We start from the raw sequence: 21,009 nt of genomic DNA on the forward strand, positions 1-21,009 counted from the left end.
TAATAATAATAATAATAATAATAATAATAATAATTTACTTTAATATAATACTTTTTATTTACATTTTAAGTCATTATTTGCCTGTACAGTGATTAAAGTAAATTCTAACTCAATATTGGTGCACTACGGACTCACATGCCTTTAGTGCTGAAGTATGCTGAATAATTTCATTTTATATAATATAAATAAATGGCAAACATACGAAATATTTTATTTCTATTATAAAATTAACAGATATTCTATATTTATTTTATATTTGGTAAATAATGCGTGATCGAGCGCTTAATCTACAAAGAAAGTATAATATTTTACTGCATTGTCTTGTTTAAACACAAGGCTTGGTTACCGCACGTAGCTGTTGTTCACTTCGGCACTTCCCGTCACATTTCGCCGTTTCCCTCTGACTTCGGCCTTTTCCGTTCAACTTCGGCATTAACCGTTTGTCAGTGCCTTATGTGGGTTTTCCGTGTCGGTTTTAGAGAAATGCGTTATTATTTTAGTTCAGTGAGGTAAATTACACAATGCCCAGAAACACTTTAAAAACAATATTATTTTCAAGAATGTAAACATTTTTATGGCATTAACATAAGCTTTTATGACATATGATCTTGCTTCGTTTTTCTCCGTTTTACTTGGAAATATCCATCTGATCATGTTTATATTGATTTTTTTTTATGGGGGGAACGAGTTTTGTGTGAATTATTGTGTAGAAAAAATATAATTTAACAAATTCCATAACTTTTATGAATTACAATAATTAATCATTAATGTTTTTCAAACAATTCTTTAGAAAATGTACTTTCAAAATATAAAGGGTTGCATCAAGACTAAAAGCAAAATTTCACCAAATTTATCAGACATGTTTTTGAATTCCAAATAACTATAATATTAGTTTATGTATTTAAAGCAAAAGTTATAATCAGAATCTATACGATTCTCCCACAAATAGTACACACATATTGCTGTACACATCACAGTATTATCATTGAAAATAAAGATGAAAATAAAGAAACTACGCATTTGATGACGCCAGATGACCTAAAAAGGGCGTATTTGATCTCTATAGCGTAAACACGGAGTGTATTTTCCCTCTGTGCGTCACTGCTGAAACGTCGGGGGTTTCCGTCACACTTCGGACCCCCTCGGTTCTCTTCGGCTGTTTTCGTGTGAGTTAACCCTGCGCTCGGCCGCGGAGAGGGACAGGAGAAGATGGCTGCTGCCCAGCTGTACTGTGTGTGCCGGCAGCGCTACGATATTAGCCGGTTTATGATCGAATGCGACATTTGTAAGGACTGGTTTCACGGCGGGTAAGGAGTTTATTTCATGTTTAATCGAATTAGCTGCGTGTTTGGAAAAGAAAACGGCTGGTTTTGTTATAAAATATGAAGTTAGCTGGCCAAGCTAGAGCTAAGCTGTCTGATGGTAGCTAGGTTAGCTGGGTTAACGCTAGCTGGCTGGGATCCCGGCTGTCATGTCGAGAGTTAGCCGAGCTTTCTTCGATTTAAATCATTTCATACTGGAGTTTAGAGCTTCAGACATATTTGAATACTTATGTACACCTACTTAATATTATTTACCTTAAAACTGACCGTATTTCGGTCATATTTAGCTCGGTTATGAGGTGGTCTGCTGGCTGCGTTAGGGTACTCTGTGTACTCGAGCTGTAGGTTAACGTTATTGGTAGGTAGAGCTAAATGTCACAGTTTACCGATAGCTAATATCAGATGATCAATAAGTTCCACAGGGGGTGTAAACTTGCATTTATCATCTTGTAAATCGATTTGTCGCAGTAAATTCTGACTGGGGTTGGAAGTTCTGACCAGCCGGCTACCGAGATTAAAGCCCCTCCATGCTGGTAAAGGGGGGCATTTAAACTGGCCCTTTAAATCTGACTGTCTTTGTGACTGGGTATTTAAACTGGAGCTTTTAAATGATATATATTTAAGTTTAGTTATGTGGACTGACCCCTCACATTACATTTAAAATCCTGAGATTGAGAGTTTTGGTCAGCTACCAAGATTGAAGCCCAGCATGTTTAGAAAAGGGGGCATTTAAACTGGCCCTTTAAACTGGAGCTTTTAAATGAATATTTAAGTTTAGTTCTATAAAGTAAGCATTATATTATATATCAAAGTAGATTTTAGTTTAATATTTACATGTTCATTTACTTTTATTCTGTTTTTTGTTTGCTTTTGTAGATTTTAGACAAACAAAAGCAGGAAAATACATAAATAAATTTTGATGGATATTAGATTATTATTAACTTTTATAAAGGGGCAGGTTTAGCGGGTGTTTATGATGTAGTAAATATATTTATTACAATAAGACTGTTTATTACAATAAACCCCAGCCATGCTTAGAAAAGAGGGGGATGTTGTAGCTTTTAAAGGAATATTTAAGCATAGTTCTATAAATAAACCTTATATTTTGTTACAGAATACAATGTAGTTTAATGTTTAGGGAATCATGGAATTTTATTTTGTTTATGATTTATTTTGTAGATTTTGGACAGAAATAAGTAAATAAATAAATAATAAACTCAGGTTCTAGGTTCATATGGTTTTAGTAAATGTATTTATTACTGTAAGACAGACCGTTGGCACTGAAAGATTTGGCCAGTTACCTAAACTACTTTTTACCTTTTTAGAGTACTATAAGGTATTTTACTTTACTTATTTTATTAATGTGTATAAAGTTGTACCTTTTGTGGTAACTTTTGTGTTTTATACTAGATTTATGTTGTGTAATTTTTCATTCTGGTGCTAACTTCTAAAGTAGTTGCAATTCATTTAAAAAAAATAAATATATTTCTCATTTTTATCCCATTTTCTCCCCAATTGTGCTCTCTCAGGGCTCCAGTAGCCAATGGCAAGCTACATAAACAGTATTCGAACCAACAAACGACTGATATATTATGCCTTGTTAAAAAAAGCAATTGGAGCTGAAACACCCCTGCTGACTTCAGTGCATGTATTTGTAAATATGTTGTTTTTTTGTGTTTATCACAAATACAGTAGCTTAAAAAAAGGTTTCAGCGTAGCTTCCATATGCTGACTGTATGAATGGGTGGGTAACCATGTTTACACAGTACATCGGATTCCATGTTTTCTTTTAGCCTGTAATATCTCTAAAAGCAGGTCTAATGTATCACAGTGATGATTATGTAGTTTATGGGCAAGTTTATGGGCCCTGCTGGCAGCTGGGGACGGCCTGCCATTGAGCTCTTGACCTAATTCACTGGGACTGTGTAATCCCGTTATCATTACTGGGTCACCTGTGGGCAGGGCTTAGCCCTTTAATGTACAGTAAACCAGTGATGCATCATTACTGTCATTGATCAATCACTGTGAGTGGGTTCTTTATTTTATTATTTTTATAGTTAGAATTAATTTGTTTCCTGTTATAAATTAGGTGCTTGTACTCCAGTTTGGAAAAATAAGAAATCCTTTGTGAGTTCATACTTAACATTGACAGTTGTGGTTTCTGATTCTTTTTGAGAAAATGTTGTATGTTATTGTTCAGTGTGCCAGGGTGACTTCATAAAAAGCTCTGCTCTCGTTTTTGTGTTTGTGTGTGTGTGTGTGTGTGAGAGAGAGAGAGCTTTTTTTAACATGTGTTTTGTGTTGTGTCTAGAAAGCAAAACATTTTAGATGATGCTACTCAAATTAAATATCTACATTTTATAATTAGTAACTGTCCAGGCATGTTTTAATTGGGTAAGGAGTTCCCTGTTATGCCAGATTTAGTCGCAATCCCTTGTTTTTACCACTGTGCTTCAGTAGAGCACATTCTGGCAACCTGCAAGGGCCACAATGGACATTATCTTCCTATACTTAACACTGATGGCTTGGTACAAGGGTGTGTGTAATTCTGATGGTAGCGAGTTATCTTTCCAGGTGTTGTGCTGAATTTACGTCCTTGCCAGTATGTGACTGCCTTCGAGTGCAGGTGTGTTCCGCAGCAGATTGAGTGCAACAGATTCCCTTCAGATTCCTTTTATTTATGTGTACAGTTACTGTACATTTCAGGAATCACCATCATGACCTGCTGCACGATGCGCCTGCACACTAAGGGGAGTTGGATTTCGGCACAACACCGTTTCTTTTTTCTGATTGTTTGAAACTATCTAGAAAAGTGTTTTTACGCTGCTAACAAACCAGAGCATGATTCATCTGCTCTGGACCAGAAACACCACTTTTGGTCAGGACATATTTAGGTCCGTAACGTAGTCTGAGACGCACACACACACACAAATCTGTCCACATGTTTACAGATTCTTTGATTTGTCCTGAGTATATTTTTTTTCCACTCTGTTCCTGTAAGTTGCCGTATTCAGCTGTGAGAGAAGGATGGAAAAGGTGATTTTACTGAATGAAGAAGGTGTAACACCACGTGTGGAGGTTTTCCCCCACATGCTGGCTTTTGCGTAATGCTGAGCCCTGGAATGTGTGTGACTTTCGCAAATCCATCGTCAGGGCTGCCCAAAATTACAGAAGTGAAAAATCTCATGAGTGGACATTCACATTAGGAAGGAACAGTGGCCAGAAAACCCACTGGCTGAATGATAAAGTTAGGGGTGGACAACAATCCAATATTCAAAAAAGAACACGAAAGAGAAGGTTTCAAAAACAGTGATTATTATTTTTAAACAAATTTCCCATATTTTTCTATATATTATTTACAGTATATGTTGCTTGCTGATGTTTATTCATTGCATTGTTCATATTGATATTGACAATATATTGTATCCACTGAAATAACAAATCAGCTATATCGCCCAGCCCTAGCCGGAGGGTAGAATAGGGCTGTCATGAGACAGAATTTTGACTTAAATACTGATATTAAGCTGAGTATCACAGTTCTCGATACTAAAATAATACCTTTTACCTTTTGTTTGGTAAAGTATTTATTGAAATATTTTAAAACACACATCTAGATACTAAGTCATTATTATTATTAATATTATTTAGTATGTTGAAGTTGAAGATAAAGTAGTTTTAGATTAGATCTACACATTTATTTAGCTAACTAGGTAAGTGCCTCCTAGCTGCTATAACTGATAGGGCTGCATCAGTTAATCGACTTCAAATGTTCATTGTTGACTAATCGTTAATTTGTGGCACTACACAAAGTACTGGCGACAGAAACACAGTTTACACAGGTAACAGTTTACAGATCTACTACTAGCAGCACTTTTCAGGTTTAAAGATTAGTGTTCTGGGCATTTAAAAGGCGTTAGAATCGTGTTGCTGCAGTATCTGAGATTTTGTTTTAGACTGTGTTGTTGCGAAACGTTGTGATCCTGTGGTATTAAGGGTGTGCTGTGCTATCCAATGTTGCTGGAGTGTCTGTACTTTCTAGGATATCTTATGTGTTGCTGTGGTGCCCGGCACGTGTTGCTCAGGTATCTATGTTTTTAGAGTGTACCATTTTACAGGGGTACCCATGGTTGCTATGTCTCTGGCCTATTTTCTTGAATTGTGTGTTGCTGGGGTGCCTAATGTGTGTTGTGGTGGTACCCAGTGTTGCCATGATGTCCAGGGTTCCTGTGATGTCCATCCTTTCTGGGTATCCTATAGGTTTCTGTGGTATCTGTGTTTTCTATAAGTAGTGTGTACATATTTTGTGCACATTACAACATTTTTGAATATGACATTCCTGATCCGTTGGAGAATGATCACTGAGATCTTCCTCTTTCTCTCTCCAGAGGGAGTGAGGAGCGATGGGTCAGGATGTGGTGGGAGATGAGTGGGAGGAAGTGGTGGGAGTAATTCTCCCGCCAACGCACTCCTCATCCATGGCCACAGTCATTATATAACCCATTAAGGAACAGTGGTGGCTCAGTGGTCTGAGAACTTGGCTCTGGCTCAGGAGGTCATGAACTGAGATTCTGCTGCTATTGTTCCCTTCACTGAAACACTTAAAGAGAGAGTTTCACGGTTTAAATGTAGAATTTATTCGAATTTTCAGTTTTGATAGTTACCAGTGGTCTTAAAGTTAATTCTTTGAATGTATATTATGTTCTTGACATACACAATAACACAGTATGGTGTATACCAATGTGGTGTACCTGTTGATACAATGTTTTTTCTAAAATCAAGCATATAAAAGAGTTTATCCTGCTTGTCCAGGGAAGACTTGCTCCTAGATTGTGAAACATTGTTGTGAATTTGTGAAGTCTGGATGTTAATAAGAATTGTTAATCTGGTAGATATCTTCATTTAAAATTAAAACAGTATGAATTTCTTGTTTTCCACACCAAAAAAATCTTGACATTGTACATTGTGATAATAATGTACTGTATTGTGTAGCCAAAGTATCCATACAGTCATTCTGACAGGTATAAAATAGAGATAATAGATGATGCTTTTAGATACTCAGAGGTTACAATCCCTCCATGATTCTCCTGTCCATCTCCATTATATCCAGTTCTGCGGTTCTCAGCGTTTACTGCAGGCCGTTACAGTCCCAGTGTCCCAGGGAAGCCAGTACGTCTGCTTTGTCTCAGCCGCCGTTTCCTGCCGGGATGGAAAGATCAAAGCAGAGACTGCGGCTCACTGAATCCAGCTCCCATCTTCAAAGCCTCATCCTCTCACTGTCCTGCTCTTCAGCTGCAGCACCCTGCTGCCTTTAACACCCTTACAACCCCGTCACGCAGCTTTATACCCGCTCTATATACAGCCCTGAAGAGAGAGAGAGGAGAGCTGCTCGTATTCACGCTTTAACAAAGATAACTACACCCAGTTACTGATTACTGATTTCTGCACCTCAGCAAATATTAATAAATAAAATAAAATGATAAATTAAAAATCAAAAGATAAATATAAATGGCGCAATTCTCAATTTTTATATTACTTCTTGTTCAAATATTATTATAGTTTAAAATGACCTGTTAAATCTAAACATATTAGCCTAATGCAGTTCATACCCATGGCCACACATGGTTATCCATGTCTATACCCACCACACCCTCTAATATCCATTCATACCCATTTATATCCATAGTACACATAACACCCCTTTAACACTATTGCCATGCATACTCATTAGTACCCATAACTAACTATCACCACAAATTAATACCACCATTAATACCACACTAGGGGTGAGACACAATCTTTATATTGCAACATAATTTGTCGTTTTCGTTTGCAATATATTACTGATACAAGGTGTCAGATATTTGTTTTAACTGAAATCTAGGCGCTCTAATCTCCCTAAGACTCGCCCCCAATTAGACTTATTAAAGTTACTGCTTCATTATTCCACATTGTGGCACTAATCAAATGAATAGGATAAACCTGTGTTTGTAAATTTCTGTGAAACTGACACCAATAAATCCATAATTTGTGGTGTTTAATTATTTAGGAGTATTATATTCTGTTCAGTTACACAGATGTCATGAAGTATTGGAGAGAAATGTCTTGACATATCGAGTATCACAGAATAGGGGTGGGCGATATGGACCTAAAATATCACAGTATTTTATGATAACAATAAGATAAGAACATAAGAATGTTCTTGTTGATAGGAAAAACACCTTATTAATTTTAAGAACATATATATATATATATAGACTTCCAACTAGGACTATACAATATGCCATTTCTTATTAATTACAACAATGTTGACCTTTTTTGTCGAATTACTGAGGGCTGTAATATGCGAATGAGCCCTTTAACCAATCTGTGCGTTTACTGTATCCTTTGTATCTGCCATACGTGAATTTTAATTTTAGTAAAAATATTGACATTTGCTCAAAACCACTGTAACAGGTGTGAGAGATGCCGTGAACCAAGAGACTAAAATTTGTTCCAACCAAATGAGATGGTCTTGATCCAAATATATTTGCCGTGCAGGCACATCACGCAGCAGTATGAGTACAACAGATTACACTGATGATTCCTGTACCTACTGTTGATGTAGATTAGCCCTAACTTATAAACAGAAATATATGGAATCCGAGGAGATTCTGTTACACTCAATCTGCTGCCGGACGGTCCTGCACTCAAAGGACTGAGTCTCATTAGGTAAAGGGAACTGACTGAACTGACAGTATTCTACAATACAATCAGAAGTACAGGGAGACTCCGCCCACAGTAGTTGACCATGACAGGCTGTAGTAAAGTAGTTTAGTATAGTTTAGAGCACTTAGTCACTAAAACGCTGGTGTGCGAAACATAAACAAAGCTTTCTACCATAAAATGTAACACACACACACACCCCGGTCCAGATCTTCAGGTGTGAACATGCCTTCACAGTCACAGTGTGGCAACAGAAACTGTAAATAATATCTCATAGGCCTGCCTCATCTACCTACTTTCTTGTAGGAGAGTGTTTAGGTTGTAAAGTGAGAGTATTGTAACTGTGAAGACACTTCCATGTGGGTGGGTGGTTGTTAAAGGTGTGTTTGGTTATGAAGCTGTCAGCACAGATCACTGCTCAGCTCAGTTAAGTTTTGCAGGGTTAGCCTGTCAGAACACAGCCTGCTGAGCCCACGCAGAGTCTACAGCAGCTTTAGTATGAACCTCAGGAATGTGTGTGTGTGTGTGTGTGTGTGTGTGTGTGTGTGTTTGGTGTGGTTGTGGTGGGATGGGAGATGAATTAAAACCCTCAGCGCCACCGTAAGAGCGTCATCAGGAGAGGGTTGGGCGGGCGTTTTGGACATCAGAGTTTTGGTGTAAAAAAGCGATGGCAGCATTTCAGTTTTTTATGTCAGCCTCCACTTTTAAACTAAAATATAAATTCTCCTGCTGTGTTTTTTTTTGTTTTTTTGTTTTTTTTTTTGTTTACTTTTGATTAATTCTCCTTAATAGGCTCATTGTGATGACTCACTTCTCAGTGAAACATCACTGTTTAAAAAAAGAAAGAGGAAAATGACAATTAACACAGTATTTTCTTTATATTTTATGTTTTAAAATATGGTCTGATATAACTGCAGTTATATATGCTGTTAAAATGGTTCATAAATAAAATTTAACATTACCAAATGTCCCATTATTTGGATGAGTTTCTATTTCATTGTAGGGAAAGAAATGGCGCTGATTTATATCATGTAAGGATCTCTGCTAAAAAAAACTACTGCAAAACTGACTGGTTATGTTTTTGTGTGTTAATAAAGATGTGTCCAGGTGGAGGAGCATCATGCAGCTGATATTGACCTCTACCACTGTCCCAACTGTGAACCCATCCACGGACTCTCACGCAGTAAGTAATGTTTATTTTCATTGACTACAATCTCAAACCTTGTTCAAGAGTGGAAACACAGCTGAATAGAGCTGCTCATCCACTACTGAAAACTCCATTATTCTGAACATGATTGATCTGGCTGGCTGCTACTGCTGCATTTCTGGTGGTTGTTAAATGTAGTCTGCAGCATTTGCTGATTTGTGTGGTTAGTGATGTTTGTTAGCTCTGCAGTGTTGCAGTGCCAATAGCTGCTCACTGTATGGGTTGAAAAATGCGCTCTAGAGAGGAGTATCCTGTTAGAAGTGTTAAAGGTCTTTGTTCTCTTTCCTCCATGAGGCACATTAGTTTTACACATTCTACACATAAAATCAAAATGCAGGGCTGATGAAGTCGAGCCTGTAGCCCTGTACTACACAAACTGTTAATGAGAGTCTGCAGCCATTCTAGCTCTAGCTCAGTAATTTCTTTAAGAGGTTGAAAGAGGAACTTCAGCTTCCTGTTACAGAGTCGCTGTAAACCTTAATATTATCTAATTGGGTCTCAGCATAAACTAAAACAGAGATTTTGGTTGAAAATCATCTCTTTCATTAAAGGGTTTTTGAATGATTGCCCAAAATAATTGTCAGTGTTTTGGTATGTTTTATATAGTTGGCATGCTGCTGTTAGGTTTTTGTTTGCTTATCTGTTTCAGAGAGTCATATTCTTCTGATAGTATTTCTCTAACGGAACTGGTCAAGCGGTAAAGCAACTGAATGCGTTCTTTAGAAGAGGTGTCCACAAACATTTGGACATGCAGTGTCTGTCTTATCTGAATCTGGCCTGTTGTTGTTGTGTATGCAGTGAGAGTGTGTGATTTATGTATGTGTTTTTCTCTTTGTCTCTCAGTGAAGAAGAGGAATAACTGGCACAGGCATGATTACACAGAGCCGGATGATGGCACTCTGCCAGTTCAGGCTGGAACAGCCGTCTTCATTAAGGAGCTGCAGGAAAGAACTTTCCCCAGGTACTGAAACATCTAATAAACATGTATTAAGCCACACAGTACAGCTAACTCTGGTTGAATAAACTGCCAGTATTAGCATTTTTTTTTTTTTACATTTATAGCATTTTATTTCTCATCTACACACCAAATAAGTTTATATGAATGCTTGTCTTTACACGTATGCATTGTTTCATAATGGTCACGCCCAATTATGTTCTCGAGGGCTGGGTGTGAAATGATATTTGAATCTGTGGTTATGGGGCTTTATCTAGGGTTAGTAACACCAGGTCCTTTTGTTATTAAAGCGAAAACATAAGGCAAGCATTGCTAGTTGCTAGTTTAAACTAAACACTTCCAATATCGTATTACAGTTTGTCAGAATGAAAATATGGATCATGTAAACATTATAGTGCATTATAGAGCTCCCCTTACAGTTCCTGCAGTGTAATCCTGTCTGTCAAAATAATTGTGTGTATTATATATGAACATTATAGAACATTATAGAGTGCCCTGTATGCTTCCTGTAGTGTTTTACAGTCTGTCAGATTAAGTGTGTGGATCATATGAATACTACAGTACATTATAGAGCACCCACTACACTTCCTGTAGTGTATTACAGTGTGTCAGATTAAGTGTGGGGATCATATGAATACTACAGTACATTATATAGCACCCCTACATTTCCTGTAGTGTATTACAGTCTGTCAGATTAAGCGTGTGGATCATATGAATACTCTATTACATTATAGAGCACCCCCTACTCTTCCAGTAGTGTATTACAATCTGTCAGAATGAGCGTGTGGAGTGTTTTTTTTTTTTTGTCTATAAAAAAACTGTACCTTGTAATCTTTTATATGTATTGCTGTGTAAATGAATGTTCAGTTGGTTACACCTTCTATTCCCTGTTCTGCTGCAGTGCTGATGAGATCCTGGTGCAGATGCAGGGCAGTCAGGTGACTCAGCATTTCCTGGAAACAGAGGGCTTCCACTACCCCATAACAGTCGCAGACATGGAAGGACTGGGGCTCAAACTGCCCCCGCTGTCCTTCTCTGTCACAGACGTGGAGCAGTATGTGGGTAAGGCCTGTGTGTTCATATTAGAGCATCTAGCAGCATTTGGTTAAAATAAGTGATTTGTCCAAAACAGCCCTTTATAGTGATAATTCAGTTGTTTTTTTGAGCCTGGTTGGAGCGCCCCCTAGACGTTGATGATTAACTTATACTGCATCTGTAATTCTAACTAATAATGAAATTAAGAATGTTTTCCCATTGCTACATAGTGAGCTTGACCTCCCAAACCTTTCAAATATTGGTGCTGTTTTAACAAATCACCAAACTCTTAGCAGTTCTAATCATGAATTTACCAGTTTTAGTCATAAGTATACTTAAGCAGTGCCACTCAAGTCATGTGTAGCTAGCTAGCTAAGATTAAATTTAATCAAAGAAATGGAGTCAGTCTTATGGTAAACAAACAAATTCTAAATCTAAGTTAGCTCAGTTTACAGTACTCTCTTAGGTGCATTTTGTATATAGGTGCATACAGGAAACACTGCAATATGTAAAGATCAAATTTGCATATTGCATTGGGTCATTATTCAGTATAAATGATTCAATATTTTCTTATAGTCGTCCAAACGCAGAAAGTAATATAACAGGTGTTATCGGGGAGGTGTGTGTGTGAGTGATGAGGACCATTCGGTGGAGATCATGTTCTCTGATCAAATTCTCTGATGACTGAGAAGAAACAATAGGCTGACCACACACAGTGTGTGTGTGTGTGTGTGTGTGTGTGTGTGTGTGTGTGTGTGTGTGTGTGTGTGTGTGTGTGTGTGTGTGTGTGTGTGTGTGTGTGTGTGTGTGTGTGTGTGTGTGTGAGAGAGAAAGAGGTGGTTGTTAACAGGAAACCCAGACAGCTGTGAACTGTGGCCCCCTAATCTTTTGAAAGGAGTGTTTGGTCAACAGTGAAGACCGTTTTAGGTGCTGCTCAGTTTTAATTCATTAAAATGTAATGAGGTGGTCATCAAGGCCAGAGTTACTACTCAACACTAATACACACTTTAAAGCTCAAGTAGGACAGGATTAGTTTAACCTGAGAAGGGAGGAATAATGAAATTTTACTACAGGAAACCATGAACATTTCACACCAGATAAAAAAAAAAAAAGTTTGCTTATTGTTTGCTGATTATTACAGCTGATTGCTGTAATAATATCCATAGTAACATGAAAAAGCACTGGAAAATATTTAATTTATTTTAATAATATACTACTGCAATAAAATGCATTTTATAATTGTATTTTGTATAAATATATCTAAACTTTTGTGTATTTTGTAAGCAGAAACTTACAAAGACTCTAATTTTGTGTAATGTAACAAAATAAATAATCTAACATAAAGGCTGACGTAATGCGTAACATGTATATAGGCTATAGGCTACACTACAGAATCACTTAATGAGCCTAAAGCTGTTGAAGCCCTGCCCTTCTGAGGAGTGATTTAGCTTGTCTGCTGGATTTAACTGAGGTTTACCACAGACTAAACAACCCAAGGTGTCTGTTCTATGCACAAATAAACACCTTCTTGAGCTTCTCTGTACTACCAGACAATCCACAAAAACCTTTTTACAGAATATAATGGAACATAATTTTGCCATATGTTCATTTGCACTAGAGCTGCACAATATTGGAGGGAAAAAGTACATTGAAGTAGTTTTCATTTTTGCGATATATTAAAAGGAAACACAAAAGTTATTAAAAGCCACGAGTCAGTCATACAATGTCATATTAATAATAAAAAAATAATAATGATTAGGAAAGCCTCCAAATCAAAAACTTAACAAAATTAAACATTTGTCTGAATACCTAGCATGTTTTAACACGGTTTTAAGTAAAAAAAAAATTTGCATGTTATTAATGTTATTACCATTCTAAAACCAGTTATGTGACCACTGCACTTGTCTAACTAGGCTGAGACTATATATTGTGCAGCCCTAATTTCCATGGGATTGATATAAACTGAGATTTCTTTTATGTGGTAAAAGGCAGTGAAATCTGTAATTACAGTAAACAAATACAGTCTAAAAAAGGGACAGTGGTGCGATCCAACAGAACTATAACCACTGATGATTTCCAGTATTTATTACAGATTGTAGTTAATAACTATTACGGAGAGGTAACTATAACCTCTCCATGTAAACTTAATCCCATCCATATAGGCCTTTAGTGTGTAAATGTTCTTTTTTGGTCTTTTTGCTGTGTCTTGTTGCTTGTGTGTTTGTGTGAGAGGAGAGAGTCTTTGTATCCAGCTGTTCCCTGTCATTAGACACAGTCCAGCTGTGTGTGTCCAGCTGTCCGGCCATGTTTCCTGCTCTCTCTTGCAGTTGTGGTTTGTGGTTCTGGAAGAGTGTTAAAAGTGTGCTTACCGACTCCTTTGCAGCTCCATTCAGGAGGTTTTATGGTGCTTTCTGTGTGGCTTAGACTTGGGTGTATTTATCCAAACCAAAATAACAGGTGTGACAGGTGCTGTGAACCTTTAGACCAGTCTGGACTTTACTTTATTCCAACCAAAGGACAAGGTCTCAGTCGGGCTCAGCTGAGAAATAGTTTGGTTAGTTTGCACATCATGCAGCAGTATGGGTTCAACAGATTACAGTGGTGATTCCTTATATATAAACAGAAATAAAAGGAATTTGAGTAGAATCTGTTACGCTCATTTTGCTGCGGGACACTCCTGCTCCTGAAAGGAGTCAGATTCTGACGGGGAGGCATAATTGGGCACTACACCAGGAAAAGCAACTTGCAGAATTGATAACGAGCTAATGCTTGATGTACAACCTTCTACAATCCAATTGGTGTAGAGTATAGGGAGACCGCCCACATAGTAATGATGGGATGTAGTTAAGTTGTAAAGTGCATTTAGTCACTAAACTGCAATGTGACCATCCCCAGACTAAATCTATAATATACATTCTTACAGGCACCGCTGTGAGAAATAATGAAGACCTGTTTGAATGCCTTTGGTACTTAAGACTATACATGTGTGTATGTATACTAGGGCTGGGGGGGGGGGTTGAGTGCTTGACTGACTCTAAAGCGCTGACTCAGCTCTCGGTCGGTCCGGATCTATGTCATGAGACAGCACACGGGTGGGGCTGGTGCTGTCACGGGTCCTGTATTGTGTAATTTCGCAATATATCGCAGAAAACCAAATACATCTAATGTCGAAATTTTCCAATATTGTGCAGCCCTATTAAATACAGCTCTGTAAAAAATTGAGAGCACTTAAAAATGATGAAATTCTTAAATTTTACCAAATTGAAAACCTTTGAATGTAATCAAGAGGAAGATGGATGATCTCAAGCCATCAAACCAAGCTGAACTGCTTGAATTTTTGCACCAGTAGTGGCATAAAGTTATCCAAAAGCAGTGTGTAAGACTGGTGGAGGAGTACATGGCAAGATGCATGAAAACTGTGATTAAAAACCAGGGTTATTCCACCAAAATTAATTTCTGAACTCTTTATGAATATGAACTTGTTTTCTTTGCATTATTTGAGTTTTTTTGTTATTTCAGCTGTTTCTCATTTTCTGCAAATAAATGCTCTAAATTACCATTTTTATTTGGAGTTTGGGAGAAATGTCCGTAGTTTATAGAATAAAACAAGAATTTTCATTTTACTCACCTATACCTATAAATAGCAAAATCGGAGAAAATGATTCAGAAACTGAAGTGGTCTTTTCATTTATTTTTTTTTATATGTAAAACTGTAAAAAAAATATCTCACAGAAGATAATTTCCCTCTCTGTACTCTCTCTCTCTTCAGGTGGGAATAAAGTCATCGATGTGATTGACGTAGCCAGACAGGCAGACAGTAAGATGAAGCTGAGTGAGTTTGTGAAGTATTATTATCAGCCAGAGCGGCCCAAGGTGCTGAACCTCATCAGCCTGGAGTTCTCAGATACTAAGTAAGTCCAGAAACATGTCAGAATAACACCACAGCAACCCCTAGACTGAATGTTTCTGTAACATTACACTGCAAAAGACAATAGATAAAGACAGAAGTGGATGCACAACCTAACATTGAGATTGGTTTCAGTAGAACATGCGTTACAGGAACAGTAGTTTAGAGTAAATATCTGGTACAATAGTATAGAGTTTATTGAATCAATTGTTTCTATGAATGTACCAGACTGTTGCAGCTCCCACACCTTCTCCCACCTTCTGTCTAAAATAGGTTGTAATGTTTGCGTTCTTACTGCTTCCTCATAAATGACTGCTCTTCCCATTCATGTAGCTGGAAATTATGATGATTAAGTTGATTATAATGAATATAATAATATTTATTCATATAATAATATTCTTTCATAATATTCTTGTTTTTCTTGTTATTGCTATATTGTAATTTTTTATGAAATGTTTTGTGCAAATATGTGCATAACTACATTTTAATTGAACCAAAAAAGGTATAAAGGCCATAAAATAAAACATTTTAATATAGACTTAACATAAGAACTCTGTTGTTGTCTGTGCTTTTTAACTACTTTAACTTCATGTAATTAGTTGTTTAATGTAATTGACTGATTTTTAAAATTTATTTAATGTAATGTAATGATCATAACTTTATTTTTTTGTGCTGTGTGCAGGATGGCAGAGCTGGTGGAGGTTCCAGATATCGCTCGTAAAATGTCCTGGGTGGAGAATTACTGGCCGGATGACTCTTTCTTCCCTAAACCATTTGTGCAGAAGTACTGCCTGATGGGGGTAAAGAACAGTTACACAGACTTCCACATCGACTTCGGAGGAACTTCAGTGTGGTACCACGTTCTCTGGGTAAGAGATTCATCATTTACTATGATCTGTTTTCTGTCCCAACTATACATTGTTTTTTTATGTACTATACAAATTTCAATCTATAAATTATTCATTATTTATTAGAAATTATTAAGTGTCCAGTATGTAGCTAGTATTTACTATGAATAATGTGGCTAATATACAACAAATTTCAATATTCTAAATGATAAAAATTTACAATTTTATTTTTTATGATTGTTGAGATATGCTGAGAGTTTACAGATAATTTCAGCATGGCTAAAAATGGCAATACTGACTAAACGTTAAATGTTTTTTTCTGTCATTAATATTTATTTATATTTATATGCATGTCAAATAATGACTATAGTGAATTAAAATACAGCACTTGGATTTTAGTCTCTGTATTTCACTCAGTGGGTTCTGACTTGGTGCGTCATGTTCAGTATTTTATGAGACTTCCGAAAACATCTTTGTAAATCACTCGCACTGTTTAAAGCTGATTTCACATTTTGCTAAAAGCAGATGAAGAGGCTTAGTTTTCAATAATAGGTGAACTTTTATTTTGCTGTGGTTGTATAGGGGGAGAAGATTTTCTACTTGATCGAGCCAACTAAGGCTAACCTTGCACTATATGAGTCTTGGAGCTCGTCGCCCAATCAGAGCGAAGTGTTCTTCGGGGAGAAGGTGGAGAAGTGCTATAAGTGTGTGGTGAAACAGGGGACCACTGTACTTCTGCCTACAGGTGAGTCCCCATACATACATACAAAAATACAAACATACATTACTTAATCCATGTACTACTCTATATATGTATAACTTTGTGGGCAGCATGATGGCTTTGTTGTCAAAGGTCAAAAATACTTAGTGCCTAATGCAGTCTGCCAGGCGGATGGTTGTTTCCAGTTGAGAATATGCTGTGTGCACTTTTCGTTTATTCACTTAGTCTGTTGTGTATTCCTACTTTGAGGTTGTTTTAATTTAGTAGTAACTGGGTGTTTAAAGCTCTCTCTGGCCCTGATCTAAATCAGTGTGTGCAGCTTATTAACACAAAGATAAGAACATTCTTAAACTGTTAAGTTTATTTGTTAAGATGTTCTGTTGTTAATGTGTAATGTATGTTAAGCTCAGAAATACAATACTGAATTTAAATTTACAAAAAAAACAAATCCACATCCATATGAACTTGGTGCACTCCTCCTGCTGAGGCGGGTCCTGTGCCGGGTCCCGGACTGGCTCAGATCCTCAAATGACCTCAGGAGGAGCAGCACGTGAGCTACAGTGGTGTAAAGCACTCCTGCGTACCACAGCGAGCAACAACGGCCTCCACACTGTTTCCTAGAGCAGCCGCCAGGAAAATCCCGGCTCAGCGTTTCAGCACCGGCGACAGCGCGCTGCAGCAGGAATGTTGGGCAGGAGGCGTTGCCAGGCAACCGCGTAAACAACAGTATAACATCGTACATGCTCAGATACAGTGTGTACGCTCGGAGTCCGATTAAAATCACAGCGTTTCCTCTGAGTGTGGAACACATAACAGATCTTGCATAACAGATCCAGAGTGCAGAGTCAGCAGCAGATAACAGTGCTCTTATCTCACCGCGGGTAAACACGTCTTACAGGGCACGGTGCCACACGGGAATGACCGCACAACTACAGTAAATGTGCCAGAGTTCATGAAAAGTTGGATTAGTGTGTTTAGAAAGTTCTGATAGTGTTAACCTCAAAATGCCTAGATGTATTATTCAGTATCTCATTAGGTATCTATTATTAGATCTATAATTACTTTTACTGAACCACTATGAATTGTTTAATGTTTGCTGTGAATTATACTGTAACTACTGTGAATTATTTAAAATGTCATATTAACGTTTTAGTATTTCCTGATGAATTGTTTGGTGTCTAATACAAATTATTTAGGTGTATTAAATCCTTTAGTAAATATCATAATGAATTATCTGGTAACAACCATGAATTAGCCCATATGTAATGTGAATTGAAGTCTATAATTACTATGAATATTTCAGGATGTTTATGTGAATTATTTAAATAATATGTAGAATTCATTGGTTATTATATAGTTCTCACTATTTGTATTAATTTATCTAGTAATCATTATGTTTAGTTTTTTTAAGAGGGGGGGGGGGGCTATAGCAGTTTAAGAGATCAGTACAGTTTCTCTGCAGGGTTTGTGGAGATGCCATACATAGCAGAGAGACACTCAGGCATGACTGTGAACACACACACACACACAAACAATAAACAAACAATAAAAGTGACTGGCTGAGCAGAGATATGCGTGTGTTATCAGTGTGTGTCTGCACTCCCAGCCCAATACACACTTCAGCCGGACAGAGATGTAACCCTGATCAGCAGGACGGTCCTGTACTGTTCCACGTGTCTGCTGGGGTTTAAAATAATGTTGTGTGTGTGTGTGTGCTGCCCTCTGCAGGCTGGATCCATGCTGTGCTCACCTCTCAGGACTGCATGGCTTTCGGTGGGAACTTCTTACACAACCTGAACATAGGCATGCAGCTCAGGTACTTCATTTACTTATTTCTTTTTTTAATTGTGTTAAATGTGTTCATTTTATGTAGACTAGAATACTAATTTAATCTTTTTACTTTTAGACATAGTTAAAACTAAAACCGATGTGGGTCGATGCCCATAGCCAATATTTCCCCCCTAGAGACACCCCATTATAACTTTATAACTTTAAAACTAATAAGAAAATAAATTAGAAAATGTATTTAGTTTACAGGAGTTTGACCAATGTTGCCCAATTGCAGTTGTTTTACCAGCATCACTTGGTCTTAATAATATACAATAAATACATCATTGATACTTCGATATCATTTTTCATCCCTACTTTTCATGCAGTACTGGTCTTCATATCAAGTCCCAGTTTGTGACATAGTTCAAGCCCATTCATGGACTGCGTTTTCTTTACAATTAAAAAATCTCTCTTCAAAATGCCATGTAGGCCAGGACTAGGCTAAATAACTATCCCTGTGATACCTAAATAACTGAATGTGTCATTCAGCTTTATAAAACATTTATTTATTATAAGTACAAAGAATTTGTTAAATGCTAATATGCAAGGAGTCTTCTGACATATCCACTGTGAATTATCTAGTATTCACATTGAGTTATTGATTAAATGAATTAATAAATGAGTAAATGAATGAGTGAGTGTGATCTGTTGTTGTGTTTCAGGTGTTATGAGATGGAGCGGAGGCTGAAGACTCCAGACCTTTTTAAATTTCCTTATTTCGAGGCCATCTCCTGGTACGTGGCCAAGAACCTGTTAGAGACACTGAAAGGTGAGAAACAGAAAATATCTCTAAGCTTTCTGCACAGTTTGCTCTGACTTGAGACATATTAAGATTTATGTAGTTGGCAATATGCTAATTGGTGTACAGAAGCCTTGTAGCTCCAGTATAAAGACGCTAAACTGCAGAGCCCAAATATGACTGGTCTGATTGACTACATTTGGGATGAAAGAACAAAAACCTGAACAACATAAAGCTTAAAAATTCTCATGAGAAGAACAGTCTGGCCCAGAATCAAAGCTACAGTTTTGTAGACGTGGTTTAATTGGACCGCATCCTGCTGGGAGTAGAGAGACGCGGCTGTTGTTAGATGTTGTCTGATGATCAGTAAACTGGCTGTTTGTGGAGGCTGATTGAGGATTGGTGTAGTACACTTAATTAGTGAAAAGTGTCTATATTTTCATTGCGTGTGTTTGTGTTTGGCAGAGCTGCGGGAGGAGAAGTGCCAGCCTCAGGAGCATCTGGTGGATGGAGTGAAAGCTTTAATCTCTGCACTGAAGACCTGGCTCAGGAGAGAGGTATGAGAGAAAACACCACACACCACTTTGATTTGGGCAAAAGCAAAAAAAAAAAAATACACCTTTAGATAAAAAGATCACATGATGGGTGAATACACTTGCCATGCCAGAAGTCATGGGACAGCAGTCTTTATGTATTGGATAATGGATCATAGAGGGTTAGCTCAGGGAATGTTCCCACCCACAGTGGACAGCGAGCACACTGGGTGATAATGAGGGTGACTAGTGGCATTAGAGGCTCTGGCAGATATCACATGCATTTTCAGTGCATAAGACCCCGCCCACATATACTACAGAGTAGTGCAGCCAGACAATCTCTTAATAGAAAGGAAAATACTCTACAGATTGAGTCCAAAATGAATGGGTTCATAAGGAGCAATTTATGGTTTATAAATGTTTAATAATTTTTATGCTAAAATAATATACTGATTTCCTCAAAAAGAAAAATATATACGTTTCATCACTGAAGACATACTTAAAGCTTTGAAATCCCAGCTGTATCACAATAAAAGTAATGCTAGCGTCGTTATTGGCTAAAAGTTTTCTTTGCCTTTTTAGCAAAAAAACAATAATTCATTTTTTGTCAATTAAAGGAATATCCTGGCCAAGTGAATATTTACTATTTTTAATGTTTGTTTTTAGCAGCTTAGCTGCATTCACCCCCATTCATTCTGGACTCTCAGAATCCCATCAGTTGCAGTCATTTTCTGATATAAGTGGGAGATGGGGAAATTTGGGTAGGCTCTCTATAAACCAGCACTAGGGCAGCCTTCTCTAGCTTCTGTGGAACATAGTATATTACTGTATCTGTCCATCCATCTGTCTCTATCCATTCATGCCTCCCTCTTTCCCAAGTATTAATATCTTCCCCTCTGTCTCTGTACCTCAGTTAACAGGACCCAGCAGTGAGGTTCCAGATAACATCAAGCCCACCCTTCTCATCAAGGAGCTGACCAAGGAAATACGCCACCTAGAGGTAAGACAAACCATCTTCCACTTTTTACAGGGTAATGTAAGAGAACTAGAGCTTGGATTGGGCCTGGTCCACTCCATAAACTTTTCAAGTTTTTTTGAGCAGGGCCCGAGAAATGTTATCGGAAATCTCGGCCCAATTTCAATTTTCTGTACTGTGTGATGTGATATATATACAGGTGCTGGTCAACGAATTAGAATAATTTGAAATAGT

General features: G+C 37.4%; 1 protein-coding gene across 2 annotated transcripts in view; it reads left to right on the forward strand.

Moving 5' to 3' along the window:
* Positions 1 to 1,172: 1,172 nt before the first annotated feature.
* kdm7aa (lysine (K)-specific demethylase 7Aa) overlaps positions 1,173 to 21,009 on the forward strand; it is a 31,412-nt gene continuing 11,575 nt past the window's right edge. For both annotated transcript variants that reach the window (XM_007232716.4, XM_007232717.4), the window contains exons 1-11: positions 1,173 to 1,307; positions 9,122 to 9,207; positions 10,075 to 10,192; positions 11,088 to 11,248; positions 14,991 to 15,132; positions 15,811 to 15,997; positions 16,559 to 16,721; positions 18,426 to 18,513; positions 19,190 to 19,296; positions 19,732 to 19,823; positions 20,713 to 20,799. In XM_007232716.4, the coding sequence (XP_007232778.3) occupies positions 1,210 to 1,307; positions 9,122 to 9,207; positions 10,075 to 10,192; positions 11,088 to 11,248; positions 14,991 to 15,132; positions 15,811 to 15,997; positions 16,559 to 16,721; positions 18,426 to 18,513; positions 19,190 to 19,296; positions 19,732 to 19,823; positions 20,713 to 20,799 (1,329 nt within the window). In that variant the 5' untranslated portion in view covers positions 1,173 to 1,209. The remainder of the gene's footprint in view (positions 1,308 to 9,121; positions 9,208 to 10,074; positions 10,193 to 11,087; positions 11,249 to 14,990; positions 15,133 to 15,810; positions 15,998 to 16,558; positions 16,722 to 18,425; positions 18,514 to 19,189; positions 19,297 to 19,731; positions 19,824 to 20,712; positions 20,800 to 21,009) is intronic.

Source organism: Astyanax mexicanus, chromosome 2 (genome assembly GCF_023375975.1).
Source record: "Astyanax mexicanus isolate ESR-SI-001 chromosome 2, AstMex3_surface, whole genome shotgun sequence".
NCBI lineage: Eukaryota > Metazoa > Chordata > Actinopteri > Characiformes > Acestrorhamphidae > Astyanax > Astyanax mexicanus.